Source organism: Oryzias latipes, chromosome 9 (genome assembly GCF_053564925.1).
Source record: "Oryzias latipes strain Hd-rR chromosome 9, Olatipes_Hd-rR_3.1".
In the NCBI taxonomy this organism is placed as follows: Eukaryota; Metazoa; Chordata; class Actinopteri; order Beloniformes; family Adrianichthyidae; genus Oryzias; species Oryzias latipes.
This window is the reverse complement of record NC_136245.1, coordinates 26,950,013-26,977,322: the sequence shown is the minus strand read 5'-3', so window position 1 is coordinate 26,977,322 and position 27,310 is coordinate 26,950,013. Positions and strand designations below refer to the sequence as shown.

The following is a 27,310-nucleotide window of genomic DNA, read 5'->3' as shown; positions in this document are numbered from 1 at the left end:
CGTCTCTGGGAAATGTAGTTCAAAACTAACCATACATGCGTTTTCCGCACATTATCACACCGCGTTAGTTTATATCACTTAATTTAAATTTTATTATTAAATACAAAGTCTCGAGTCTGCCAAGACTTGTTCTGTTATTTATTTCAGTCAGTACATTAGGATGTAAATGTCAATGAATAATGTAAAAAAAAGAAATTATTGAATAAGAAAAAAAAGTCTAATAAATTAAGAAATTTATTTGCTAGTAGTAGATTATTAAAACTGTTTTCTAATTAGGCTTGCAATGCCAAAACAATATCACGTACAAAGGAAACCAAAGACACAGCAATAACATCTTGTAAAGACATTTGCCATTACATAAAGTTTAAAGTCTTTAGTTTTAACACAAATATTCATGAACAGAATGTATACAAAACTAAGGCATATCGGAAAATTGCAAGTAAGTAATCAAGTCACATTCTGCACAGACTATAAATTAACTTTTGTCTTACACTTTATGAGGAAATTATATTTCCTTAATTTCTACTTGGTTTATTTTATATCTTGTTATAACAGCAAACCTGAGGACATAACAAATAACTTCTAGAAAATTTTAATCAGCATTAAATTATGTTTTATGTATGCTATCACCATGTTTACCTAAATACAGCACATTTAGGATAAGAAAACATCAATAGCACTTACTAGCATCAGAAATAACAAGTTTTATGCGGTGAATGTGACTTATGTCAAACTAAGTCAATTCTTAGCTGTCAATAAAAGCACTTTTTATTTTTTTAAGATAGCTGTGCTATTTTGTCAAGTCAATGAACTTCAAGAATAAAGTGCTACATAATTGTCACAGAATGATACAGAGCTTTGATGTGTGCCGTAAACTTCTGTACACCTTCAGTCTTTCTTTTTTGCTTGCTGTAATTGGAGCAACCTTCCGCGTGACAGCAGGCACAATGTCAACAGCGCGTCTCCTGTGAACGCGGTGAAGCAGGATCCTGTAGACCCCAGTGATGGAACTTCGACAGTCTTTCCCCTGGTTGTTCAGGATGTGCTCCGACGTGATTCCCAATGCTTCCAGTGCTGTCTTTATCTCCAGCTCCTCCTCCCGCAATTCAGACGGATCACTCTCTGCTAGATGGGTTGGGTCTAGGCTGAATGGATCTAAGGAACGTGGAAAGTCGACAGGGAGCAGCCACTCACTGCTCATCATCTGTTCCACAGTACAGCGGTCAGATGGAACGGGCTGAAGGATTCCCCTGATCAACCTCTGGCACGCCTCCGGTACCCAAGTGGGCATAATGTAAGCCCCATCCATGATGCACCTCTTCAGTTTGACCACAGTTTCTGCCCTGAATGGCATGGTACCCGTCACCATAAAGAACAGCAACACCCCGAGAGCCCAGATGTCTACGAAGGCCCCAATGTAATGCTCGTCCCGAAAGAGTTCTGGAGCAGCATAAGGCGGAGAGCCACAGAATGTATTGAGAGTCTCATCACGGTGGCTCAAAGTGCTAAATCCGAAATCCCCGACCTTGACACAAGAGGTGCTGGTGTAGAAGATATTTTCTGCCTTCAAGTCTCGATGGATGATGTTGTTTTCATGCTGTTGGAGATATAGCAAAAAAAAGCATCTAACAACTTTATCCTCTCAACACGTGATGCAGTCACTTCAAGTAACAGCATAGAAAAAAAAGTCTTAAGGTAAATTCAACCGCAAGATAAAGAGCCCGGAAAAACTGTGAAGACAAACATCTAGATTGTAAGAACTGCCTTCAAGAACAGGTTTAACAAACATTTTACAATATGCTAAATTTAAAGCATGTGAATGCAGAGACTTCAACAACAAAACAAAAAAACAAAGTCTGATCATCAAATTATCATTATTGAGATTTTTTTCTACTACTAAAATAACTCCTGGTGGTGGTGAGAACTGCACTGAGTACTAAACATTAAAGTCCCACGTCAATCATGTTTTGACCCATTTAAAAAGTTCCCAGTGGTTCTTAAACAGTCATAACGCAAATTTTAGGCAATAAAAACAAACTGTGTTGTTTTCTAGGACATAATTTCTGCAGAGCTGCAGTAGTTCATCCGACATAAGAGTTGCGGGTGGGACTGTTGGTGTGGAGCGACCCCCACCCCTGTCACAAATCTCTGTTTACACCCTCTCCCGCTAGCTTACAGCCCCTCACAACCCCAACCTAACATTACTGGTGCAACTAAAATGGCCAGCAACATCGGAGACATCCAGCCGTACAGATTTGAGGCAGCTGCCACCTCGGACAGGGAAAGCAAAGACGTACGTGGATGGTGGATGAATCAGAATGGAGCAGAGCAGCTTGTGGCCCACCCAGTGTATTTTTGTATGTAACAACAATATTTTTGAAACTTGTTTTTTTTGTCTGCACCTGATTCAGTCATTCAATTTTAAGCTTCATTTCTTAATATTTGTCCTTCATCACCAGAAAAATGCCCCAAGAACATGTTAAAAACGCCACAAACATCATTTTTTATTTTTTATTTTACTTTCAAGAAGTAGCTTATCCGGCTGAACGTTTAGACACGGGAGACTTAAACTGGCACAACTACAAAATACTGAAAAATCATTGGAAATAGAAAATAAAATCTGTCAGATTAGCTTATTTTAAAGTAAAATGTCTTTCAATCCCACTATTTTAATGATTTTAAAACTTTCAGTTAAGGATCAGCAGAATTCCAAACATGTCGTGTTCATATTTGACCTAAACCCAGAAAAAAACGTTTTACTTAGGAGCTTGAGAGAAATAGCCGACACAGTTTTGTTTGTCAAACAATAAATCATTTAAAAAATGCAACAGAATTTGAACTCAGGAATTCTGTAAGATGAAACCATTTATTTTACCTATTTTATTTAAAATAAAATCCCTTTTCAAGCAATAAATTAAGCTCTATTTATACTTTAGTTAATGATCACTGTATTAAATTAAGCAAATGTGTTTATTTTTAACCTTTTTGTATTGTTTTATTTTCTGTCTTTAATTTATGCATTTCATCATTTCTGTACTGAGTTTGATAAATGTGTGTAAACTCTTTATTGCTTTGACTACAATGCTTGAAATAAATCAATAAATCAAATCAAATAATAATCATTGATATCTTTTCTGTTGCCAAATCAGAAATAGTCTAGCGATGTTTTCTTTGACTAGTGTTACCTTGTAGGTACTGACCATGTGTTTAACAGCAGAGATGATCTGAGCAAAGACAATCTTGCAGTCAAGGTCGGAAAGTTTTCCTTCTGTAGTAATTTTAGTGTAGAGCTCTCCTCCACCTGCATACTCCATCACTAAGTGTAACCGTGACAGAGTCTCCACCACCTACAGGACAAAAACAAAAACACAGCATGCAAACATTTACATTGGTGTAAAAAGGCTTAACCTGACCTGAAGCTTAAGAACTAAAAAGGTAAAAGAAAAAGAAAAAGTGATGCAAACCTCGTAGAGGCGTATGATGTTGGGGTGGTGTAGTTTCTCCATGCTGGAGATCTCTCTGGACAGAAGCCTCTGAGTCTTTTGATCCAGCTTAGTTTTGTCTAAGATCTTAATGGCCACTTTATCTAAAGAAAAAGAATTATAGCTTTAATTACAAATGAACAATTTGCAAAGAGAAACTTCTTTAGGAAATGGGATCATCTTAAATTCTGCTAATTGGTGACGGCTGGGCTGCATTAAGAAACAACCTTCTTTCAATAATTTCCAAATCAGTACATTTTTTTACTTTCAGTTTTATCTTAAAAAAGGAACATTTTCATTTTTTAAGGACTTGATTTTTTAAATAATTACATGGAAGTCTTACATCTGCAGTTTCACAAAGATGTGAACACTTAGGATGCATTAAATTTTAACAGCTAAGATCCTGGCAGAATGCCGTTAAATGATTCACAAGGATAAAAAAACCAACTGCAGGTAACTCAATCCAGAAAAGTTCTTAAGAGGCAAAACGGTGCCGAGATATCTTATTGTGCCCTGCTATGCATTATTAAAGGTAGTATTAAGCTCGATTTCACCTGTGACATATCTGTCAAAGGGACAATTCAATAAACTCCCATTATTTTTTTTACTAAATGTTGTCTTTTACGTGAACTCAGATGGTAGATGTAGGCCAGAGATTTACATGTAAATGATGGCACCGCACACCACACAGAGAGCCACATGCTCATTTTTGCTTCTCTTTGTAGCCTTTTGATGAGGCAAGCAGCAATTTTAGCCGTCGCTAAGGAAACTGGAGATCTCTAATCGATCCATCTGCTCTGAAGCAGCAAACAGTGAGGTTCTTTGCGGCTGAATCAGCCCTCTGTCCAAGAGAGCATGGGCTTGTTAGTGAACTGCTGTCTGACAGAAGACTTTATTATGGTCTCAGCTCAAGACTGATCAATCAGCTCATCGTTTAATTGAAATAAAAAGCTAGACTATGTGTTTTTGCAAAGGTTTGACTTTCCGAATTGAACTCAAATAACATTGCAATGACATTTTGTTTTATCTGCACCATGAGTGCATCTGGATAGCACTGGTAGTTTTTGAAAATTTTACCTTTAGTGAGAGCGTGAATTCCTAGTTTGACGTGGGAGAAATTTCCACAGCCAATCTCTCCTCGAATCTTGTAGAAGGCAATTCTCCTCCCCACTGTCAGCTCACGGACCACCCTGCGGCAGAGGGTTCCACATGAACGCTGTAGAACCACCAGAAGAATCATCTACACGCTTGGTTTGTTCCACCGCTACCTGTCATCCTGACACATGTCCAGGTTCAGCCTCTCCAGTGGAGTGAGACGCCGGACAGTGGCCCCCTCATCGTCGGTGTTGATGTCGGAGCTGTCCTGGCGGCTCCAGCGGCTGTACCGTTGGCTACCGGTACTCAGCACTGTGCCTCCGGCGGAACCTCCGAGAGGATCTCGGCTGGAATCTCCAGAATTGGAGCCGTCCCGAGCGGCGTCTGCTGTTCCTGCCCCAGCCTCAGCACCCTCTGGGGTGCTTTCAGAGGGGCAGACGGCAGTCATCCTGCAAAGGGTGCTTAGGGTGAGAAAACCTCATCTGATAGCTTCTAAAGAGTGTCTGAGGAGCTAGTTTTTCTAAATATAGAGGCCCCAAAATAAACAGAATGAGAAAAATTAGTTGTTTGGATAGTTAAAAAATGCACACAGATTGCATTTAAACATATCTTTTAACTGATGTACTGCTTGAATAAAATGTGTCAGATTCAAAGTAAGAAGTGAGATCAATACAAAAAAATTAAAAACTGGACTTACCTTCAGATGTGAGTGCCATTTACAAAGCAAATCCATCCATTCTTCTTCTCATCCCCAAATATTAGTGACGCTCAGCTATGAAAAAGAACGATCAATGAAAGGTTTTCCCGGCGTTGGAGCTTAATAGAACAACACCTCCAGTCCAGTCCGAGTCGAACAACATGATTTATCCAAAATGCTCTGAGCAGAAGCTACTTTCAAAACTGAATTCCAATCCCAGTGTCTCCAGTTCCCACAATACAAAGCTCGGAATTTCCTTAACTGCTATAGAAAAAGATGGGTGAAGAGAGCACGTGTTACTGGATTCATGTCAACTGTTGTCTGCTGGAGCTTAAATGGACTCTTTTGAGTCTCCAGAGTATAAATAGGCCACATGGTTAAGAGGAGGGAAGAGGAGCTGAATGTGGGAGGTTGAAGGAAAGGGGCTGAACAGATGACAGTGTCAGCCATGGGGCGACTCGCCACCCAACCTGGAATAAAGCACAAAACACATGCAGCCCCTTAGAAAGGTCTTCTTGTTGACACATTAGAGCACAAAATGTTTGATTATATTCCAAACAATGTTCTACCTTTTATGCATTTATTTGACATTTCATCAGTTTGGTGGATAAAGTCTAGATTTCAGATTTCAAATTTCAGATTTCAGATTTCAGATTTACAGAGCATCTGTGCTGCATTCACTCAAACGTTCACTGACAAAGGAATTGTTGGGAAGAAGTGGTGCTTATTACCTGCCAGTTTATGCTAAACTAAACTGTTTACATCACAAAGAAACAACTGGGAATGCTTGCACGCCTGTCCCTGCCTGCAGTGTGATGTGTGGAGTTGCATAATTAGGTGAGAACTGCATGCTAAGAAAAAAGAAAAGCTCTAACAACATCCCATGAGAAGGGGAAAGAAAAAGGGTGAATCAGGGGTGAAAATGAACCCCAACAGGTTATAATAAACCTTTTCATTTTACTTTTAGAATTTCATTTGTTCAAACACAGATTTTATCAAACAGCTTTGAATACAAACCTAAATGAAGATGCAGATTTAGTGAATTTAGATTTGGGGAACTTTAATTTTACCTGTTGTTATCGTAATACAACTGTTTCTTTGGCAGAAAAAAACTGAAATGTTGTCATATAAGTATTTTTTTTGTAACTTATGGATTTACAAAAAAGATTTAACATATAAACATAGTATAAATTGCAGCTACCACATAAAAACACATTTTGAAAGCACCAAAGGAGAAAATAAGCTACTAAAGAAAAAAAATAAGAGTGACCATTGACCAAGTTTATTAAAAAAATAATAAATGTATCAAATATGCTAAACTAAATAGCAGTAGTGTCAATAGGGTATTCAGTTTGGCAAAAACACTATATTTAAAAACACAAAAAATGCCAATTTATTTTGTGAAAGAATTGGAAATAATAGACTAAAAATAATGATAAACTTTGTTCTGATGCTGCAACTTGTGCTGTAATATTTCTAGAAAATCTCAAATCTAAATTGGAGTCCTAAAAAGATCCATTTAAAAGTAAAAATAAATTGGGACTGCCTGTCTATTTTTGTCCTCATTTGTGTCATTATTACCATGAACTCGTTTGTCGAGCAGCCTCGTCGGGAAATCAAAGCCTTTCTCTTTTGTGAGGCCTGGCGTCTTTTGGCTTCAAACGGCGTCCTGTAATTTCACCATGAATATCTGCGCATTGATCTTAGTCAGCCTGAAAGGACGAGGGAAGTGAGAAGAAACCTCTACTTTGCAGCACAAAGCAACATATGCTGTCTTTTATGTATGGAAATATGAAGCCTGGCAAACATAAAAAAAAAACATGTTCAAAAGGGAAAGACAGTCCCAGAGGCTATGGTTCTTGAAAAAACTAAAATAATCAGATTTGCTTTCATTACCAAATGGCAGGAATGTTTGGGGCTTTAGGTTGAGGATTGTGGTTCTGGGTGAAGTATAGTTGATGTTGCAGCTTTACAAAAAAGAGAAAAAATAATAATAAATTCCCAGCGCAGGGAGGCGATCTACACAAGAGGCTCTTCACAAACATCTTTTGATTCGTCAGGACGGCAAATCAATGAGGTTTGCTCTCACAAACACCGACCGGACATGTTTGTCTTCATATCAGGCTAAGAATGATGCATTACGAGGAACTAAGAGTCATAGAGCAAAGTGCACGTTTTTATATTTGCAGCGCTGCGCTGGACGGTGGGAAGTCAAATAAAAACGATGGCAATCTGAGGCTGAAGATCCCATAAACAGCAGAGCACTTAAAAGACCTTTTAATTTATACTAGACTTTCATTTCATCACAGTTTATTTGCTCATTGTTTATAGTTGTTTGCTTTTCTTTTCCTTATGTTGGATACATTAAGTTTAATGCGCTTTTATCAATTTAGTTTAAAACCTTCCATGGGAATATCAGCTTTATCAAGGAGACATTTTGCTGACTTTTTCTTTTTTTTTCTCATTTATCCAGAGATTGAACTTTAATTTTATCCAAAAAATGTTTAGTTAAACGTTTAAACTTAAAGTTAAATGTTATTGTGCGTGCATGTTTATGTATGTGAATTTGCTGATTGGTGAGCACACTGAAAACACAAACCAGCTTTGCTACGTTGGCTCGCACGGCCATCAATCACCTGTTCGGGGATCCTCAAAGACCTGAAGACCTTCACTCTTCTACTGGCTGCACTGCGGTTTAACAGCAGCCTCTTCACAACATCCAACGGCAAAACTCACACGACTGAGGATCAGAAACCTGTTCCGTCCACCTGCTCTGCTTCTGTCCACTAAAACCCACAATGTGTCTCAGTTAGGATGATTCTCTACCACGCTGGAAGAACATCACCTCACTTTAGATCCACTCCTTTAGTCCTGGCATTAGTTTTAGCAGCTTTACTTCCCATTTTAGCAGTTTTTCTATTTGAAGAAAAGGTCATGTTAAGGTGCTTAGTGGATCATAATGTTTTTGTTTTGTTCTGAGTGAAAAATCAGAGACTAGCTTTTTTTTAAAACACTGTTAAAATGATTCTGTTGTCGTTTTTTTCACTACTTTTACCATTTATTTTCATTTTTTTTTTCTAATTATTGTTTTAGTTAGAACATAATCTGCACACTGAGCAAAAGATGTCTGAGTCATAGCAAACAAAGTAACCATGGTGCTGCATGTAAGGACAATAACATCACGGTGTTCCAGACACCGTGGTAAACCCCCATCCGGTGGTTTCAGTCCAAATCCAATCAGTTCTTCTGGCTTTAAAAAGGCTGCCGGAGTTTGCATGACGTTCATCAAAGAGACTCCCATCAAAGAAGATTCACACCAAGCATAATGTTTTAATGTTCTCTGATCAAAAGAATCAAATTAAGAACACATTTCAACCAGATGGACACAAAAAACAATCTCAACAGGATTAGAGTTATGGAAATGTATGACTCAAACTCTGTAAAACCTTTTTTATGTTATGACATGATAAATACCTCCATAGTATTTTGTGTTTTTTTAATATTCATAATCAGTTGTGTAGTTACTGCTTGGTAAACATGGAGGGTCATCTGTCACAATTTTCAAAAGAACATTTTTGACTAATTTAAGTTTCCAACAAAAAACCCAGTTATCTCTTAAAGAAATAGGTCAATTTTGAAGATGTAATGACTTAAAAACGCCGCGATGTAAAGTAGTTATGTTTATGAAGTCATGAACTGGTTTAAAAAGCTACTTTATTTAAGTACTTTTTGGACTTCAACCATCAAATGTTAGCTAGTAAAACATGTTAAATATACCTACAAGAGCTGAATTAGCACACATTTTAAGTCCTTCAATAAAAGAAACAGGTATTTTAAGTGGCTAAACTATTAGCATCTGATGATTTTCACTAGTTAACAACAGTTGACTATATTCCTCGCAGCAGGCCATGAGTCAACCTTTTTTTTTAAAACCCTAATAATCCCACCGAAACCAGCAAAGACGGACGTAACGTGCGCATCACTCTTACTTGGGCAAGTACAGTATCACCGTGGGCCCCAGGCGTCTATGTTTACCGACTTCGCAGCCAAATCCATCCTGTCTGGTGCCGGATGACATTGAACGCGCAGGTTCTGCTGCTGCTATCGCGGCTGTTACCGCCCCCCTCCCTTCCCGGTCACAGTGAGGAGATCAGCTCAACAAACGGGCCAATCGACCAATCAGGAGATGCGCAACGAGTCTCACGTGCGCCTCACGTCCAATGAGAAGCGACTATGGGACCAATTTAGGACTGCCACACAGAAACGCCGAAGGGACTGAAGGCTCAGGCTGTGTAACCGGAGCCACTGTGGTGGTGACCCACCGAGCTCTGTTAACCGCTAGTTCCGCCTGAGTTCAACGAGAGGTCAACCGGGTCTGGAGAGAAGAGCTTTGAGGGTGTTTACAGGGTTTCTCGACTCTTGTGTACAATTATGTGAGATATGTAAAATAGTCTTAAATTGAGTAATCCCTAACCAGAGAAAAACTTTTTTTAAAAGTTACATTAAGGCAATAAAATAGAATATTGTGGAAAAAAATAAAAAAACGTGTCAGATTATAAATATGAATTTAAAAATTATGTAAATATTTTTAATCAAGCACAAGAGTTTTAGTTATGTTTCTCTTGACCTAATTAAAAATGAAGTCATTTGAAAGATGGAGTAATGACCATTTAAATAACTTTATGAGTTATTAAATATAACAAACAAATATACATATTTAAAAAAAAAATCAACATGCTTAGAACAGCAATGATAAGAGGCCAAAATTAATCAACATTTTTAAGTCACCGGCAGGTTTCTAGGTAAATTAAATCCATAAAGTCTGTTGCTTCCTTGATAAATAAAATACAGAAAGTAAAAAAGCAAAACTGGCCAAAACCAATTTTATTTTATGGTTCAAATTTTTTAACACACAAAAAAAAAACTATACTGTTGTGAAAATAAATATTGTTCAATGAGGACAATGAAATTTCTATGAAACAGAATATTTTTCAAGATGCTGCAATGTTAAACTCCATGTCCACCTTTTATTCAAATGTGTTTTTGGAGTTAAATATTCAGTGAGGCAAAGCAATAAAGATAAAAATGAAGCATGAAACAAGACAAAGGCAAGTGAAGATAACCTTTTACAAAAAATGTCAATAACTCATGATGCGGATGAGAATAAAAAAAACCCAAACATGCAGATCTCTGAGAAATGAGGCATCCACTACAGCATAATTTGATATTGCTGCAACAGAAAAGTGTCCTGGAGGTCATTTCATACGACCAACGGCTGCTCTGCTTCCTCCTCGTTCACCATCTCCTCCATCTTTGCTTCCACCTGAGAGTTCACCACCTGCTGCCCCTGGACATCAGCCGTGGTCACATGCACCACCTGGATCTGCAGCCCCGCCTGTTTCAACCGCTCCACGTCCTCTTCGCACATCTCCCCGACCCCTCCGTCTTCCACCACAACAGTTGCAGTTTCCTCCAATTCCATGACATTTACAGGCTCCACGGTGACGTGCTCCACCTGAATGCCGTCATCCAACAGGACGGTTTCAGCCCCGCCGAGGCTCTGCGCTGCTATCGTGAGGGCGGCAGAGTCGGTGATGACCAGCTGCTCCGGTATTTTCTCCACAATCAGATGAATCTCCTTTAGGTGGGCGGTCAGCTCCTTGGGGTGAGTGAACCACATGTCACACACAGTGCAGTGGTTTGGCTTTTCTCCTGTGTGACTCGCTAGATGGTCTTTGAACTGGTCCCAACTGTTGAACACACTGCCGCACACCTGACAGAACAAAAGGTAAGATTAGAAATCAGTGAGGAAGTTGCTGCATAGAAAAACCTCTAGAATAATAAACATTAACAATAAACACAAATCCATGTTTTCAATCACAAAATGTTCAACCACTAGAGGACAAAACTGTGAACTGAATGCAGCTTTAAACATACAGGCGATGGCAGCCAAACAACGGTTACCTGGCACTCGTAGAGTTTCTTGCGTCCCTTTTTGGCCCCGGCCCCATTCTGACAGGCCGCCATATGGCACTTCAGCGTACTGTTCCTCGCAAATTTCTCATGACAATCTGGACACTCGTATGGTTTTTCACCTGAAACCAAAAAATAAAAGCACATCTAAAACATTAGACGTTTAAACATTCAGAAGAGAGACTTGTATAAGATAAGTAAATATTATATTCATATTTCTTTGCACATTTAAACTAAAATTATCTAATGAAAATATGATATGTATTCAGCTACTGCAAAACATCTAATGGTGCAACAAATATTACTTTTAAAAAGTCATTACACAATGTTAACACAATTGCATGCAGTGCCTTGCAAAAAAGTATTCACCCCCTTGGATGTTTGTCCCTTTTGTTGCTTTCATAAATCACTCATGGTCAATAAAATTACTCTTTCCTCACACAAAGATTTACTAGAAAAAAAAACTTCAATGTCAGTGTGAAAACAGATTTCTACAAAGTAATGTCAATGAAACACATATAAAATGAAATACAATTGTTTGCAGAATTATCTAGTAGATGCACCTTTGGCTGCAATCACAGCACTGAGTGTGTGGATGGGTCTCAACCAATTTTGTACATCTATCTGCACACTAGAATTCTGCTCCATTCCTCTTTGCAAAACTGCTCAGGTTCTGTCAGGTTGCGTGGATACCGGGCATGAACGGCCCTTTTCAAATACTGCCACAAATTCTCTGTGGAATTTAGGTCTGGGCTTGGACTTGGCCACTCCAGAACATTTACCTGGTCCTTCCTAAACCATTTCTGTGTAGCTTTTGCAGTATGCTTTGGATCATTGTCTTGCTGGAAAACGAATCTCCTCCCAAGACGTAGTTCTCTTGCAGACCGAAAAGATTGCCTTCTAAGATTTCGGTGTATTTTGCAGCATTCATTCTGTCTTCTATCTTTACAAGCCTTCCAGGGCCTGCTGTTGAGAAACATCCCCACAACATGATGCTGCCACCACCATGCTTCACAGTGGAGATGGTGTATTTTTGATGATGTGCAGAGTTTGGTTTCCGCCAAACATATCGGCTTGTCTGCTGGCCAAAAAGCTCAGTTTTGGTCTCATCAGACCAAAGAATCTTCTTCCACTTGATCATGGAGTCTTCCACATGTCTTTTGGAGAACTCTAATATGTATTTTCTTTGAAAGTGGCTTTCTCATTGCCACTCTGCCAAAAACCTTTGACCGGGGAAGAACTCGGGCAGCAGTTGCCACATGCAGTCTATCCAGTCAGCAGCTGAAGCTGGTAACTCCTTCAAAGTAGTCGTAGGGGTCTTGGCGGCTTCTTTGACAAGTCTTACTCAGTTCACGTGGGTGGCCTGATCTAGGGAGATTCAAACATGTGCCATATTGCTTCCATTTCTTGATGATTAATTTCACTGAACTCTGTGGAATGTTCAATGCCTTGGAAAACATTTTTTATCCATCTCCTGACTTGTACCTTTATGCAAGCCTTTCACTGAATTGCTTGGAGTGTTCCTCTGTCTTCATGGTGAAATGGCAGCCAGGAAATACCTCCACCAGCATCTGGACCCTTTATAGACTGGTGCTTTATAACTCAGTATGTTGGGACACACCCACACCACTCAGGTGATCTTCATTTCACTGAGAAACTGAGACTATGGCACTAATTAGATTCACTTCTATTGAATCAGACCATTAAATTTAAAAGAGTGAATAATGATTCATTTCATTTTTGTAGGGATGGGAATAGAAGCCCCGTGAAACCTCATTGGGGTTCAAGTATTTGTGCCAGGAAAAATGGACCAACCATTCAGGGCTTTGAAACCACACAGAACAGCGGCATCTGGTGGCGGACTGGGCGTATGTCCTTCAACTAAGCTCCCTGCAACACTTCAATGTGGAAATGATAATGAAAAAACGTAAAACAAAACAATATTGTTAATGATGATAAAAAAGCAACTTAAAACAACACCATGCAAAACACACATCACATAAAGCAAATAAAAAAATAAAAAGTAAAATGCTAGCTTTGAACCCGGGATTCCAGGACTCAAACACCGTGATTATTCCACCGATCTATCAGTACTGACACAATGAAGGGGGGTCTAAGGGCAGGGATGCCAGTATAGCAGTCAGTTTGTTAGTTCATTTTAGTATTTTCCTATTGAACTCTTTGTATTCGTTCATGTTTTACTTCGAAGCCCATCGAGACGACTGTTGTTGTGATTTTGGGCTATACAAATAAAATTGAATTGAATTGAATTGATCTATTACCATCATATACTGGTACAAGTATTTTCCTTATAAACAATGTTCATAGTGAATTGTCTTATTAGGAGAAACCGAGTAAAATATTATCCTGAGCCACAGTACTTGTTTTTTTTTTTACCAGGAACCATGGTTCAAGTGCAATGAACTGACGCTGATTCCAATACAGGGGAAACAATAGAACTTGTCGGGAAACGTTCAGGATTCATTTGTACTTACAGAGAAGAGCACGCCAAACTGTTCAAACAAGTGACACATGAACCGTGCTTCGACCAAACGAAGCATTTGGCGCTTCATACGTCATCAACAACGTGATCTGCGCTAGTTGACACACGCCCCGAAAAAAACATTGTGTCGAACCGCTCTGCTTCATGAAGGTGAAACGCCCCCTGAAGCGTCTGTGTCAAACGGGCCATCCCTACATTTTTGTGTTGCATTGACATCACTTTGTAGAAATCTCTTTTCCCATTGAAATTTTTTTTTTTCTAGTAAATTTTTGTGTGACAAAAATGTTGAATGTTATTGACCATGAGTGATTTATGAAAGCAACAAGAAACTGCAAGTGTGGAGGTAATCGATGCTTTTAGGGCAGGCATGTCCAAAGTCCGGCCTGAGGGCCAAATGCAGCCTGCGTTCAAATTTCTAGAAACAGTGTATCTAATTTCTTGATTGTGTGCGGCTAAATTACGTGTTCATATTCACTATCAGAAGAGACATGGCATCTATGTCGAGCTGACTGAATGTAACGGTGCAAAAAATGGACAAACAGAGAGAGCCTTTGGTAAAAACGCATTCAGATGTATTTTTTTCTATGGGAAGAAATGACATGAATGTCATTGCAATAAAATGATTGTTAATTAGTTCTGGTAAATTTCATGTTAATTAAATGGTTTAAAGAAGGTTGGCACTCACACATTTCCAACTCACCAAATTTGGCCCTTATGCAAAAAGTTTGGACATCACTGTTTTAGGGTAACATAATAACATAATAAAACAAAACAAACCATGACAAACTGAAATTTCATTATAAAATAATGCTGTTCAAAACCCCAAAAAACAAACCAATTTTGCTATTTTTTTGTCTTACAAAACACTGTGTTAATGCAACTATCCAACCGGACATATAACAGAACACATAACAGAACCTAACTTCTACATTTGATGCCGGTAACATCTTGGTTGGTCTTTTTAGTGTATGTAGAACAGAATATTTCTGGCTGATTCCAGATTTATAATTCAGGTTTTAAATGTTGTTTTATTAGCTCCGCTAACTTTAATATGAATCCAGGAAGTGATGTATACTAAATGAAACCAGAGAACTGGTTTGTCAAAATAAAATGTGAACATTTCTCACAATTTTAGGCACACCCAGAGAAACCTTTTGATAGTTTTATTGTTTTCATTCTCACCAGTGTGTTTTCGCAGGTGCTCCTTAAAGTGTCCGAAGTGGTCAAAGTTCTTCTTGCAGTATTCACAGACGTGGACCTTCTTCTGGGGCTTTTGATTTTGAGACAGCTCCTCTGCCTCAAAATGAAAAGTGTTTATGTGCTGCTTCAGAGCCCCCTCCCTTGTGTAAGCTTTCCCGCAGTGACTGCACACATGCGGCCTCTCCAGCGAGCCCAGGTGACTTTTGATGTGCTGCTTCAGGTGGGAGTACTGCTTGAAGCTGCGCTCACACTTGTTGCAGCGAAACATGTTGTCCGCTTGGGAGATCTGCACCTCAACGACCTCAACATTCTCCAGGACCTTTGACGCCGTCACCGTTTCCTCTTGATAAACCACCTCGTGCTAAACAAAAGCAAAAAGAATTTAGAAGATCATTTTTTTCCCCACACGCCTTAAATCAAATATCTAAAAATAAATAAAAGTACCTCTTCTATTTCTTCCCGTTTAATAACTTGAATGGTTGGTTCTCCTTGCTGGTATTTACTAGTTATATCAGCAAGGAGAGCTAAAGCAGAGTCATCTGAGGATGCTTGAGCATTTTTTGCTGCGTCTACAACTTCCTCCAAGCCGGACTCTTCCACCTCAATGGGTCCTTCGCCTATTACCTGAATCTCCACCTGCAGGACAATTACAATAATCCTTATTTTCTGCCATCTTACATTTGTTTGTTTTTTAAAGTTGGTGAATATTGTGGACATACTGACTTGTTCTCCTTCTACTGTTGGCAGGGTTTCTGTAATCACATTAGAAGTCTCTGCAATCTTCCTCTTTTTACTTGTACTTCTGGCTGTCAATGACGAAAATTCATGAATCCTACAAGACACAATTTGTCATGACTCAAAACTACATTTGTCAGATTGCAAACAAAATTCTCTTCAGCACATTTAACACAAGTCAAACCACACATTTTAAATACTCTGTACAGTAACAGTTGAATGCATTTAAGCAGCAAAGATGAGAGGTTGGCATGTTTAAGCCTCACTTCTTGTCGAGCGCCTTGATGGCTTCTTGCATCTGCAGGTATTCAGCAGCTTTCCACACATCAAAAGCTTCGCTCTCCCCTGCAACAGCTAGTGTGGCTGTGTACGTGAAGTCCATCAGCTGACGAAAGGCTGCGTTGCTCACACCTGCCAAAATGACGTGAAAAGCGTGAATGTGAATTAATGCCGTACAACACACTAAACCAAAAAACGTTTGCATTGCTTGGGAAGTTTACAAGCTTGTCTCAACAAAAAAAAAAAAAAAATGTAGGAAAAGCTCATTGTTAAGAGGTGAACACGAGACAACACTTGACAAATCTAAAAACACATAAACACATCCTCATGCAGTTACCAGGTTTCTCCAGCAGAGAGCATTATTCCCAACACAACTATATAATGCACAGCCAACTTGTCTTTACATGCAAATGAAACTAAAGCTTTCATTTTCATTTTTTACTAAAACATAGCATACCTTCTATCTCCACCAGGGGTTCTTGGGTAAAATCCTGAAAGAATTTGTAGAAAAACTGACTGCATGCTGCCAACACAGCTTTATGGGCTCTGAATTGGTGTCCTGCATAAAGTAACAAGTCAAACAACAGAAATAAGTGCAACAGCTCAAAAATGTACTAAACATGTTCACATATTTGGTTAAAATAAGCATTGCTTTCCATCCTTGTAGCTTGAAACAGATTGTCATTTAATAATATATTCTTAGAACCAAATTTATCCCAGATAAAGCCAGTAAAGGCCAAAAAAATCATGCAAATCAAAAAATGGTTGCTTACAGAACAATAATAATAAATATTCTAAAATTAAATCTATGCATATAGAATAGGGAAAAAATAATATTGAAACTTTAGAACTAGCACCAATGCAAACTGGAATTTATGATCAAAATCAGTATCATGTGTGATGGAATCCAGCGCGGTTCTTACCATCAACTATCAGGGTAATATCTGTGAACTGGTCGAGCTGTCGCTGCTCATTTAATTTCTCCAACATGACTTTATAGTGAGCTGGATACTCACTACCACCCGTTGCCTCAACCTCCTCCACCGTTGACATCTTCAGGGAGATCCTGAACTGCAGTAACAGAGATGAGGGGGCATGTTATTGTGAAAATTTGGAGGAAATGAAAAAACGTGTTTTTAAAATATTATTTTATAACTTTCAACTGAAAAGAAGTCATTGCTATCAGTTTCAATCCTGTACACCAATGTCTGCATGTAACACACTACTGATTTCAGCAAGTATTAAAAAAATATTTGAAAGAAATCATTGAAATTTAGCAAGAAGTACAAACTAGCCATATTTATTCAAAAATAAAATTAGACCCCGTCAAATAAAATTTCCCTTTTGAAATGAAACGAGGAAGACTAAAAGGAGAAGTAAAAAAAAAAAGGTTCTTATAATTAGCCTTAACCTACAGGGCGCCTGATGCAAATGCAAACAAAAAGCTTGATTGTTTTCTCTTAGCAAAACACCGACAGGAGATAAAAAAAACAACAACATTGATTCTAAAGTCTTGATTATTGGCACGTGTTTTAGACGTTCTACGTTTTGATGATAACACAACATTTTCAGAACTCGTCTTCTGACACATGGGGCTTTTTAGCTTTAAGCTAAATTAGCAAACATGCAGTCTGCCCAAAAACTACACGCAAAAGGCCTTTCTTCAAACATAGGGCAAGAATGTGGATTTAAAAGTCAGCATACCAGAAATACGGAAGGCAAAACATTTTACACACGGACTGTTCCGTGAAATAAACATTGTAAAAGTTCGAGGCGATGCGGATAAAGGGCCTCTTAGCAGGCTCGCCATTTCGCGTTTGACTATCAACATTACGTCATCAAACCGCGCATTAAAATACAGATTTCCCAGACATATTTATTCCTTATAACCACTAAAGCTTATAATGCGTGCTGAAAACCGTCGTCTCACATACCTGAAGTTTAGTAAAATTACAGCAAAAACTTGTTTTGTGGTGATATTTCCGACGACATATGAAACGCTGATCTACTCTCGGCTTGCTCCAAAAAAGGGCGGTCGTTTCAGAACAAGGCCTCCGATTCCCAGAAACCCTTGCGTGCCGTGGGACGCCGGGTGTCGTTGCTTAGCAACAACAATGTCAGTAGTGTATTGACAGAACATAAGTGAAACGAGAAATAAATAAATAAAACGGACGGGTTGTGACATTTATTTAAATAATTATACGTTTTATTTCATTTTACAGGAGATTTTGAAATTTTGAAACTACAATTTGGAGCAGGTAATGTGTAGTCTACAGCCAAAATCATAAAAGCAAGTGTAAAAACAAACAAACAAACAGACAAAAAATAAACAATTAAATAAAGGTATAAGAGGAATCATGTACACATAGACAATAAATAGATAAAACAAAACAATGGTCTATAAAATAGCAATAAATCTAACCAAAGTAATAATAAATGCAATACAGAAGATCGACCAATGAAAATTTGACAAAATTGTTGTTCACTAGAACAATTTAAAAAATGATAAGCTGTTAAAAAGTCTGAACAAAAAGCAAAGACTGCCTAAAAAGGTTGAGCCAAAAAATATAAAGAGTTCTATCATATTTCATTATGTCTATTTCTGTTTATTTTTATATTAACTGGTTTCTAAACAACAAAGTGAGTTTAAACTTTACCAAAATGAATATAACTATATAACTATTCTTGCATGACTGCACCATCTTGTTATGGTGCCCTGACAAGGAGCACTGTCGTCACCCCATACTGTAAATGAATAACAATATTATGCAAGATTCTTGAAATGGTGAGAAAGTACATGCAAAAGGTCACATATCATGCACGTACCATGTTCTGCAGCATCTGCTGACAGCTCCAAAGTTGCCAGATCTCTCTGAACTTATCAGGCTGCTTTTATAGAGAGCAGTGTGATTCAGTTGACTTTTTGACTCATTACTGAGCACAAACTTACCATCAATCCTTGATATGAGATTGCTTTAAATGACCTAGTAAATGAACGTTTTGCGAACACTTAAACATGTAACATCTTATTTTTCTACTGTGTCTAAAATCAGAGCTGTCTTTACATTTTTCTGCATGGGAAATCAAAGCCAATCTGACCATGCGTTGACCCCGTTTACAGCTTTTTTTTTAAATCTTATCTATCACTTTTTCATGCAGTGTTGCCCAATAATTGATGTATTCTGCCCATGATAGCAAGTTTTACCAGAATGACTTTGCAAGTCAGGACACAAAAAGACAGTTTGTGTTTAGTTTTTTTTTCTGCAAATGTCTGCAGGGTAAAAAGCATTCCTGTTTGCTAACTGCTTTAAATTAATCGTCAGATTTCATTAAAGTGAAGCTCTTTTTCTTCCAGGAACAGCAAAGTCAAAGGCTTGGCTTGAGTCTGTCAAGCAGTGTTTTTGTGAACTTTTCAAAGACAAACTGGACCACGTCCAACACCCCAACCCTCCCCTTTTTGTCCTTTTCACTTCTTCTTCTCATGCAGAAAAGAAGAAACGGAATTGTGAAATCTTTCTTTGGAGTCATCAGTGCACCTAAAAACACACAAAAAAACGTCCATCAAACAAAACCATGTAGTTTGCAAATGCTTTTACTTTCTCAAGGACTGAAACACTATTTTTTTTCTCTTCAAAAATTGTCAACTTCTCTGGTTGAGATCAAACCTTTTCCATAAACAATGCTTGTGCCCTGTCAGAGACCGGATTTAATGCACCATCGCTTTCCTGACCTGAAAAAGTGTGGACATCAGCAGACAGCCGGGTCTGAACTTTGTGCTCAGTTCCTGCAGGACAACAACAGGCAGAGCATAAAAGGGGGGGAGGCGGAGGAAGAGCCTTGTTTTTGTTGAAGGAGCTGCTTCGAAGCAGAGCTGAAACTAAAGAGGGAAACTTTTTAAGTAAAGGGTGAGTTTTTTTTAAAACTTTTCAAATTTTTCAAAGCTACTCAAACTGCATGAAGGACAGACTTTGCTTACTATAATGTTTAAACTGGTAAAAAGTTAAACAAATGGGAAAGAAATGCATGTTTTTGGTTAAAGCTGTCAGTTTACCAAGTTTTTTTTTATTTTATATTATAGCCTACTTACTTTCCTGCTTCTCCAAAATGTTGTACTACTGTTAAAAATTGAAAGATCCTCCATTACTGCCCCTTTATGATTCCATGTATTTCTAAACGACTAAAACTTTCATTTTTAACTCTTCATTGAAACGGTCTCTAACAGTTTGACAACCAAAAATTTTAGAGTACTTTGCACGGGCAGTGTTTGTTTGCAAAGGTTGAGCAATTTCTCCACACCCGAGTGCTATTTTTTCTTCCTATTTTCTAACCGTCCATTTCTCCCTGTGCTCAACAGCAAGGAGGAGGAGGAGGATCCCACCCCCAGATATGTGGGCGGGACTCACTCTGCTCCTCGCTCTCTGCCTGCTCCATGGGGGTGGTGCAGAGAGCGAGGGTGGTGGGCCTCGCTGTCAGCCGCCGCCAGCCTGGAAAATAGGGGAGGTGGACCCAATGAAGGAGTCGATGGGTCGGGTGACTGTGGTGGCTCTCCTGAAGGCCAGCTGACTGTACTGCTTGGTGCAGGCCTCCAGGTAATAAGCTCTTTTCTCATCTTTTACAAAGAAAACATATTTTAAACATTTTTGTATCGATATTAATCAAACATCTTCCCTTATTCTGGTTAACAAAATGTGGCAGAGACGATTTGTTCACCGAGAACTCCTCTTGTCTACCTTGTGTTGGCAGGTTGGATGGCCTGCACAAAAAGCTAGAGGGTCAGGGGCTGAAGGATGTGGTGTACATGGTGGTTAACCACCATGAGGCGCAAGCACAGCGCCTGCACCCTTTGCTGGAAGAAAGACTTTCTCAGAACATTGCACTGTACAAACAGTACGAACACCAGCCTGATGTCTGGCGCACACTGAATGGAGAGAAAGACGACTTTTTCATTTATGACAGGTTTGTTATCAGCTTTTCCACTGAATTGGCAGAAATCGTGCTTCATCTCACACACAAATGTTGTTTCTCTTTATCCTCAGATGTGGCCGACTCACTCACCACCTTTCACTTCCATACAACATCATTGGACACGGCCATGTTGAGCAAGCAATCAAGGAAGCCTACTGCAATCGTGTGTGTGGAGAGTGCTCCTTTGAGGTACACACCACACTTTCTCTCATGTGTATCTTAAAAAAAAAACCTTTAATGAGAGTGTCTGTTTTTCCGCAGAGTGCTGACACCCCAGCTGAGTGTCAAGGAAAAGATAATGCACAACCTGAAACAGATGGTGCTCAACCTGCCGGAGAAGAGCATCAACATCAGCATCCTCATCACGGCCATCATGGCCATAACCACGGTGATAACCATGGTCTTCATCCTCGTGGCTTTGGCCATGGGCACGATCACAGACATGGTCATCACCACAGACACCACCATGGTAGAGCTGAAACCAGGCTGCAGGAACACCAGCATCACGCAAGCTCAGATCAGATGCAGCATGCAGTGCAGTTAGAGCAGATTGGACAGGAGGTTGTTGGCGCACCAGTCAGACCTTGAGTCCAGGAAACGGCGAGGTGAAAGACAAAGTTCACCTGACACATGGTAGCGGGCTCTGAAAACGAGGCCAGCTGATGCTGACACTGACGCAGGTTGTTCGGCCATGCAGGGAGCGAGCAGCCGCTCGGTCTCTGACATTGTCAGGAGGAACTGCCCGCCTCCTGACAGTGTCGAGGACTGACGGGCGAGTTAGCCAACACTGTCATAGAGAGCTGACAGTGACGCTCGCCTCCTGCTGCCTGACAGCAGCCTCAGCCAGCCCAATGAGCCTGAGCCCCTGGAGCTGCGAGCTGAGCGTGAGAGCAGCTGTAAGCTGGGACTCACATCAGCCAGCAGCTCTGAGGCTCACACCTCTTTACCAACAAGTATTACCCTGGAGACAGATGATGGGCATTCCTGTCAGACAAACATCTTAAGATTAGTAAACTAAACGAGTACGTGAAGAGTCTGAACACCTTATAAATCATTTGATGGTTTGCCTGCAAGTTGCTCTGCTGCTCCCAGGAGTGGATATGATTATCATGTTCAGAAAGGACCTTCTCCATTCCAATCTCAACCTTCCTTTATGAAACCAGATGCAGAAACTACGCAGTAGTGGCGTCTGGATGATGTTAGGCAGGAGAGACAGGATGAGGTCATTTGGGAACATGATAAACGCAAAGCATTTTTTTTTAAGTTGAGAATGAAACACCATTGCCTTCTCAAAATCTATATGTGAAAAAGTAAAAGCTTTTCTTTATAACATCAATTTTTTGGGGGAAGCCTAAACACACCAGAACATTTTTGCCTTTATGTAGTTGAATGAATTCTTCGGACAGTTTAAAAAAAAAAACAAATGAACTTTTTTGTACTTCACCAGCTTTATGTCTCAGCTTTATTCTCCCACAGACAGACTTATCTGCTTACTATAACCCTTTCTAGGCTGCCAATAAAACACATTCAATCCGATTTTTTTTTATAAACTAGTTCTATATTGATGGTCTGTGAAGTGAAAACCTGATGTGTTTATGAATTCTGTACCCTATGATGGTTTCTGTGGGAAGATGACATAGCCCTGAAAGCCTGATGTTTGTACAGAAAATTGTGTTGAGTATGAAAGTCATGGAAAGTTGAATAAAGACAGATTTGTTGCTCTTCATTTGTGTGTGAGCTCACATGTCAATTTAAGTTTTTTAATAGGCTTGGTGGAAGGGTGTGTCACAAAAAAATTGGAATCACTGTACAGAAACCAGGGCTGCTAAAACACCAAATCAATTCAGGTCTGATGAACAATTTCACAATTTGATTTGAAAGTTAAGCACAAATTAATTGTACTCTATTCTCCTATTTGTCTAAAATGTTAAAAAACAAAACAAAAGTACTGGACTTTTTTCAATGAAACAATATTTTTTTTTCACTTTTTCATTTAAAAACAACTAAATGAACAGTAACTTTGATTGATAAATTTATGGATTTTTACTGAATAAAGCTAACAAAAAGCCCTTTTTTTGGAAAAAAATGCAATATATTAATTCACTTAAATCAGCACTAATGTACGGAGCCCGTGTCCTGACATTAAGATATAAAAATATATCTTGTTCCCACAGATTAATATCTTGTTCCCACAGGTTATTTTTTTTTTTTTTTTTTTTTTTTTTTTTTTTTTTTTTTTTTTTTTTTTTTTTTTTTTACCTTGTCCTGTCCAACAGCTGGGCAAACAGATGAGAGCTGAGGGCCTCTTGTGTTGGACATATTTTACTTTAACAAGAGGGGTTATTAATCTTCAGACAAACCAAAGGTATGTCTGAATAAACCCCTTTTGTAATTGAGGCCAAACTTTATTAATTTCAAACATGTTTGAAGATCTTTGGTGTTGGACCGGACGGAAAAGGAAAGAGGGGAAGAAGAGAGAGGGACGTTAGAAAGAGGGGGGGAAGGAGGGTGATAGTAGGAGGGGAAGGGGGATAAGACCATGAAGCAGCATAGAGCAACAAGTTTACTGGTTGTTAATCACCATGGTAAGGCTCAAATGCAGTACAAAAAGGGCGGAGCCTGTCCACACACACACCCAAGTGTCAAACACACCTACTAGTTGCAAAAATGTCCATCTGTCGACATGTACACAAAACAGATAGTGCTCACACGCATACTTATGCCTTAAAACCAACTAGTGAAACATTTCAGTCATTCAGTCACGCAAACCGCCAGTGCAAAGGTGAGCCAACACCCGTGCTCAGGTGAGTGCTCATGTTCTTCTAATATGGATGGTGGTTCCCACAGGTTATTATGTCGTTCGCACGAAATACTATTCCGTTCCAACAAGATACTATTCCGTTCCCTCAAAATACTATTCCGTTCCCTTGAAATGATTAACTCGTGCGAACGCAATAATTATGTCGTTCGAACGCAATAATTAATCCGTTCGAACGCAATAATTATTCACGTCATAAGTCATTCACGCGGATATGATCTTGTACGCCGGCAAAAGCCGCTTTCAGCGGTAACTTCCGTGTCTCTGTGACCCATATTCGTTCAAAAAAGGAACATGAAAAACAAAAATGATCACTTTATTACCGTCTCAATGAATATAAGAAAAATATCAAAAGATTTATGATAACTAGGCTGCTTTGTCAAACGATAGCTCCTGCTAGGCTAGCTCCGCCGCAGAGCTCTCTGTCTGATCATATATGCCGGCATTTGGGCAACTGGCTGGTCTGTTGTCAGACAGCTGATATTGTAGTTTAGGGTCGAATAGGAATAATAATATTCAGGACTTGTCTTTTATTAACTTTAGCAGTCAGTATCTTTACATTCGAAGGCTATTAGGCTACATGCTAACTGACTAGCCGATCATTTCCTGTTATTAATTTACGTCATAGATTTACAGCAGATACCTTCACATTTCTGTCTGTGTGTGTCTCATTACATTGCATTGAAGACACGGAGGATGTTTAGAGAACATGTAACATCTTAGAGAACATGTTTGGTCACAGGGACACGGTGATTGGCTAGTGATTGGCAGCAAAGCACTCTGGGAAAGGGGACGTACTGCTATTGTTGTTATGCTACAAGCTAAAGGTAAGTGCTTTAGGCGAAGCATCCAGCTTAATATGATATTTTTCAGATTTTCATCGAGAAAATAACAGATCGACCATTCTTGCTTTTATTTTTACCCCTATTGAATGCTCACAGAGACACGGAAGTAGCGGCAGGAAGCGGCTTTTGCAGCAAGATGACTGAGGGCGTACCACAGATGATGTGAACGTGAATACGATGGATGCTTCTGTGCTTTTTAAAATAAATAAATCTGTTCTCTAAACATCCTCCGTGTCTTCAATGCAATGTAATGAGACACACACAGACAGAAATGTGAAGGTATCTGCTGTAAATCTATGACGTAAATTAATAACAGGAAATGATCGGCTAGTCAGTTAGCATGTAGCCTAATAGCCTTCGAATGTAAAGATACTGACTGCTAAAGTTAATAAAAGACAAGTCCTGAATATTATTATTCCTATTCGACCCTAAACTACAATATCAGCTGTCTGACAACAGACCAGCCAGTTGCCCAAATGCCGGCATACATGATCAGAGAGCTCTGCGGCGGAGCTAGTAGTAGCCTAGCAGGAGCTATCGTATGACAAAGCAGCCTAGTTATCATAAATCTTTTGATATTTTTCTTATATTCATTGAGACAGTAATAAAGTGATCATTTTTGTTTTTCATGTTCCTTTTTTGAACGAATATGGGTCACAGAGACACGGAAGTTACCGCTGAAAGCGGCTTTTGCCGGCGTACAGAGAGCATATCCGCGTGAATGACTTATGACGTGAATAATTATTGCGTTCGAACGGATTAATTATTGCGTTCGAACGACATAATTATTGCGTTCGCACGAGTTAATCATTTCGAGGGAACGGAATAGTATTTTGAGGGAACGGAAAAGTATCTTGTGGGAACGGAATAGTATTTCGTGCGAACGACATAATAACCTGTGGGAACAAGATATTAATCTGTGGGAACAAGATATATTTTTATATCTTAATGTCAGGACACGGGCTCCGTACTAATGGATATTTCACTGCATCTTGAAATCACAAGATTTGAGCAAAGCAGCACCAACAGGCTATCAGCAGATGGCATCAAAGATCTGCAAATCACACCTCTATCCTCTGACTTCTTTCCGCAGAAGAATGATGGCACCAGATTTGTTTACCATTCTCAAAAGGCCCATTTTAAATGAAGACCTATTTTCTTAATGATATTTATGTTTATTTATGATGGTTTTACACTTTAAAGAAAAATATTGCAAATATTCTGAGTTTAGCTTGCAGGATTATTTGGAGTTTGTTGGGGATAAAAATATGGATCAAAGTTTTTTTCGGCTGAGCGGTGGTGCAATTCTTCAGCAGATGGCTGCAAGAAGGCAAGAAGGCCCCCAGGTTAAGTCCCAGCGGGGGGGACCTGAAACAGAACGGGGGACCTTTCTGTGTGGAGTTTGCATGTTCTCCCTGTGCAAGCGTGGGTTTTCTACGGGGACCCCAGCTTCCCCCCGCCGTCCAAAAACATGTTTCATAGCATGTTTGGAAATTGCCCCTCGATGTAAATGTCAGTGTACATGGGTGTTATTTTTGGCCCTGCGACAGACTGGCGACCTGTCCAGGATGTCCCTTGCCTTCGCCCACGAGTGCCTGGGATAGGCTCCGGCAGCTCCGTGACCCCGAAAGGGACTAAATGGGTTTAGAAGATGAATGAACGAAATATAAAAGTTTTTTATAAATTAAGTTTTTTAGAAAAATAAAATAAAATACCTATAAACAAATATTTTGCATTTATAGTGGTACACTTTACACCTGAATTGCAAACTATAAATGTTAGTGACATGAAATAAATTGGTAGTTTTCATTCAGCCTTCCTGATTTTTGTTTACGTCACATCATTGTAAACTGTAAACTCTGCAACTTTGAGTGTCTTCAAAGCTCAAGGTGCAACATTTTCTCCTCGGTGTTATATAGCTGGGGTACTTGATGCACTGTGTCTGTAAAGGTCAACAAGCACACAGAGTTAATAAATGAGGCTGAAGTGGACAGCTTGTGTGGGCGTAATTGGACTGAAGATCCAATACAGGGGAACAGAGACTTATGGGTAATTACCAGCAATGTCCTGAAACAAAGAGCTGTGAGTGGATGTCTCCCTGATTCAATCAGCCCCACACAGTGCAGCTCAGTACACAGCCTGTGTCTTAATTGTCCAATATGCTTTCCTCTCGATGCACAACTGTTTCTGCAGCCGATTCCCTCGCTCCTCTTTCTCCAGCAGCTGAGGGGGAGAATCACCAGCCTGTGAACTCATTCACACAAAGTTCCTCTGTGCTGCTCACAAACAAGTGTGCATTCTCCAACCGGCAATCACGGCACACACATGGATGTAACCCGTGCTTTCTGTCCACACGCACACAATCTGCACTCATCTGTTTGCATTAAGGCACTCAAGCCGCAACAAACTGCAGGTTTTTCACGACAAACATCATTTTCTGATGCTGCGGGCAAATTTGTGCTGACCTTTGTGCTGTGCGCGCGCACGAGCACGTGTGCGCTGCTGCACATTAACCCTTCCATATATTGCATCTTGCAATTGATTAAGCTGTCAATAATCAGCAAAGAGGTAAATATTGAAAATCTAATTTCTTTCTGCTTGTGTTTGCATTCCCAACACTACCATTAGGTTAGATGAAAATTGAACCTTTATAAAAGTGAGCGATCAGATGGGCTTTGAAAGCATACTTTCTTTCACTGATGAGACACCAAACACAAA

The 27,310-nt window shown here is 39.4% G+C and overlaps 3 protein-coding genes and 1 long non-coding RNA gene across 9 annotated transcripts; 2 read left to right on the top strand and 2 right to left on the bottom strand.

The window, feature by feature from the left end:
• Positions 1-123: 123 nt before the first annotated feature.
• On the bottom strand, positions 124-9,401 carry nim1ka (NIM1 serine/threonine protein kinase a). 3 transcript variants are annotated; one of them, XM_078953145.1, is made up of 8 exons: positions 7,171-7,236; positions 6,856-6,986; positions 5,275-5,744; positions 4,751-5,026; positions 4,560-4,672; positions 3,465-3,586; positions 3,201-3,347; positions 124-1,597 (listed from the first exon to the last, which is right to left on the bottom strand). In XM_078953145.1, the coding sequence occupies exons 4-8, from the start codon at positions 5,023-5,025 to the stop codon at positions 839-841; spliced, it is 1,416 nt and encodes a 471-aa protein (XP_078809271.1). In that variant the 5' UTR covers position 5,026; positions 5,275-5,744; positions 6,856-6,986; positions 7,171-7,236; the 3' UTR covers positions 124-838. The 3 variants fall into 3 exon arrangements, with proteins under 3 accessions (XP_078809271.1, XP_011477263.1, XP_004072353.1); XM_011478961.4 differs by lacking the exons at positions 6,856-6,986; positions 7,171-7,236 and adding an exon at positions 9,264-9,401 and having other exon boundaries at positions 3,186-3,347; XM_004072305.5 differs by lacking the exons at positions 6,856-6,986; positions 7,171-7,236 and adding an exon at positions 9,264-9,401.
• A 742-nt stretch (positions 9,402-10,143) lies between these two features.
• Positions 10,144-18,033, bottom strand: znf131 (zinc finger protein 131). 4 transcript variants are annotated; one of them, XM_011478963.4, is made up of 9 exons: positions 17,899-18,033; positions 16,888-17,035; positions 16,422-16,523; positions 15,952-16,096; positions 15,674-15,782; positions 15,395-15,586; positions 14,933-15,311; positions 11,239-11,369; positions 10,144-11,047 (listed from the first exon to the last, which is right to left on the bottom strand). In XM_011478963.4, exons 2-9 carry the CDS (start codon positions 17,015-17,017, stop codon positions 10,535-10,537), a joined length of 1,701 nt encoding a protein of 566 aa, XP_011477265.1. In that variant the 5' UTR covers positions 17,018-17,035; positions 17,899-18,033; the 3' UTR covers positions 10,144-10,534. The 4 variants fall into 4 exon arrangements, with proteins under 4 accessions (XP_011477265.1, XP_078809268.1, XP_011477266.1 ...); XM_078953142.1 differs by having other exon boundaries at positions 16,981-17,035; XM_011478964.4 differs by lacking the exon at positions 17,899-18,033 and adding an exon at positions 17,669-17,800.
• A 1,399-nt stretch (positions 18,034-19,432) lies between these two features.
• Positions 19,433-22,655, top strand: selenop (selenoprotein P). Its single transcript, XM_004072219.5, has 5 exons — positions 19,433-19,869; positions 20,319-20,553; positions 20,708-20,920; positions 21,001-21,118; positions 21,191-22,655. Exons 2-5 carry the CDS (start codon positions 20,351-20,353, stop codon positions 21,515-21,517), a joined length of 861 nt encoding a protein of 286 aa, XP_004072267.3. The 5' UTR covers positions 19,433-19,869; positions 20,319-20,350; the 3' UTR covers positions 21,518-22,655.
• A 1,872-nt stretch (positions 22,656-24,527) lies between these two features.
• LOC144994609 (uncharacterized) lies at positions 24,528-24,817 on the top strand. Its single transcript, XR_013658187.1, has 2 exons — positions 24,528-24,574; positions 24,689-24,817. It is a non-coding gene; the product is annotated as an uncharacterized LOC144994609 (long non-coding RNA).
• The last annotated feature ends 2,493 nt before the right edge of the window (positions 24,818-27,310 follow it).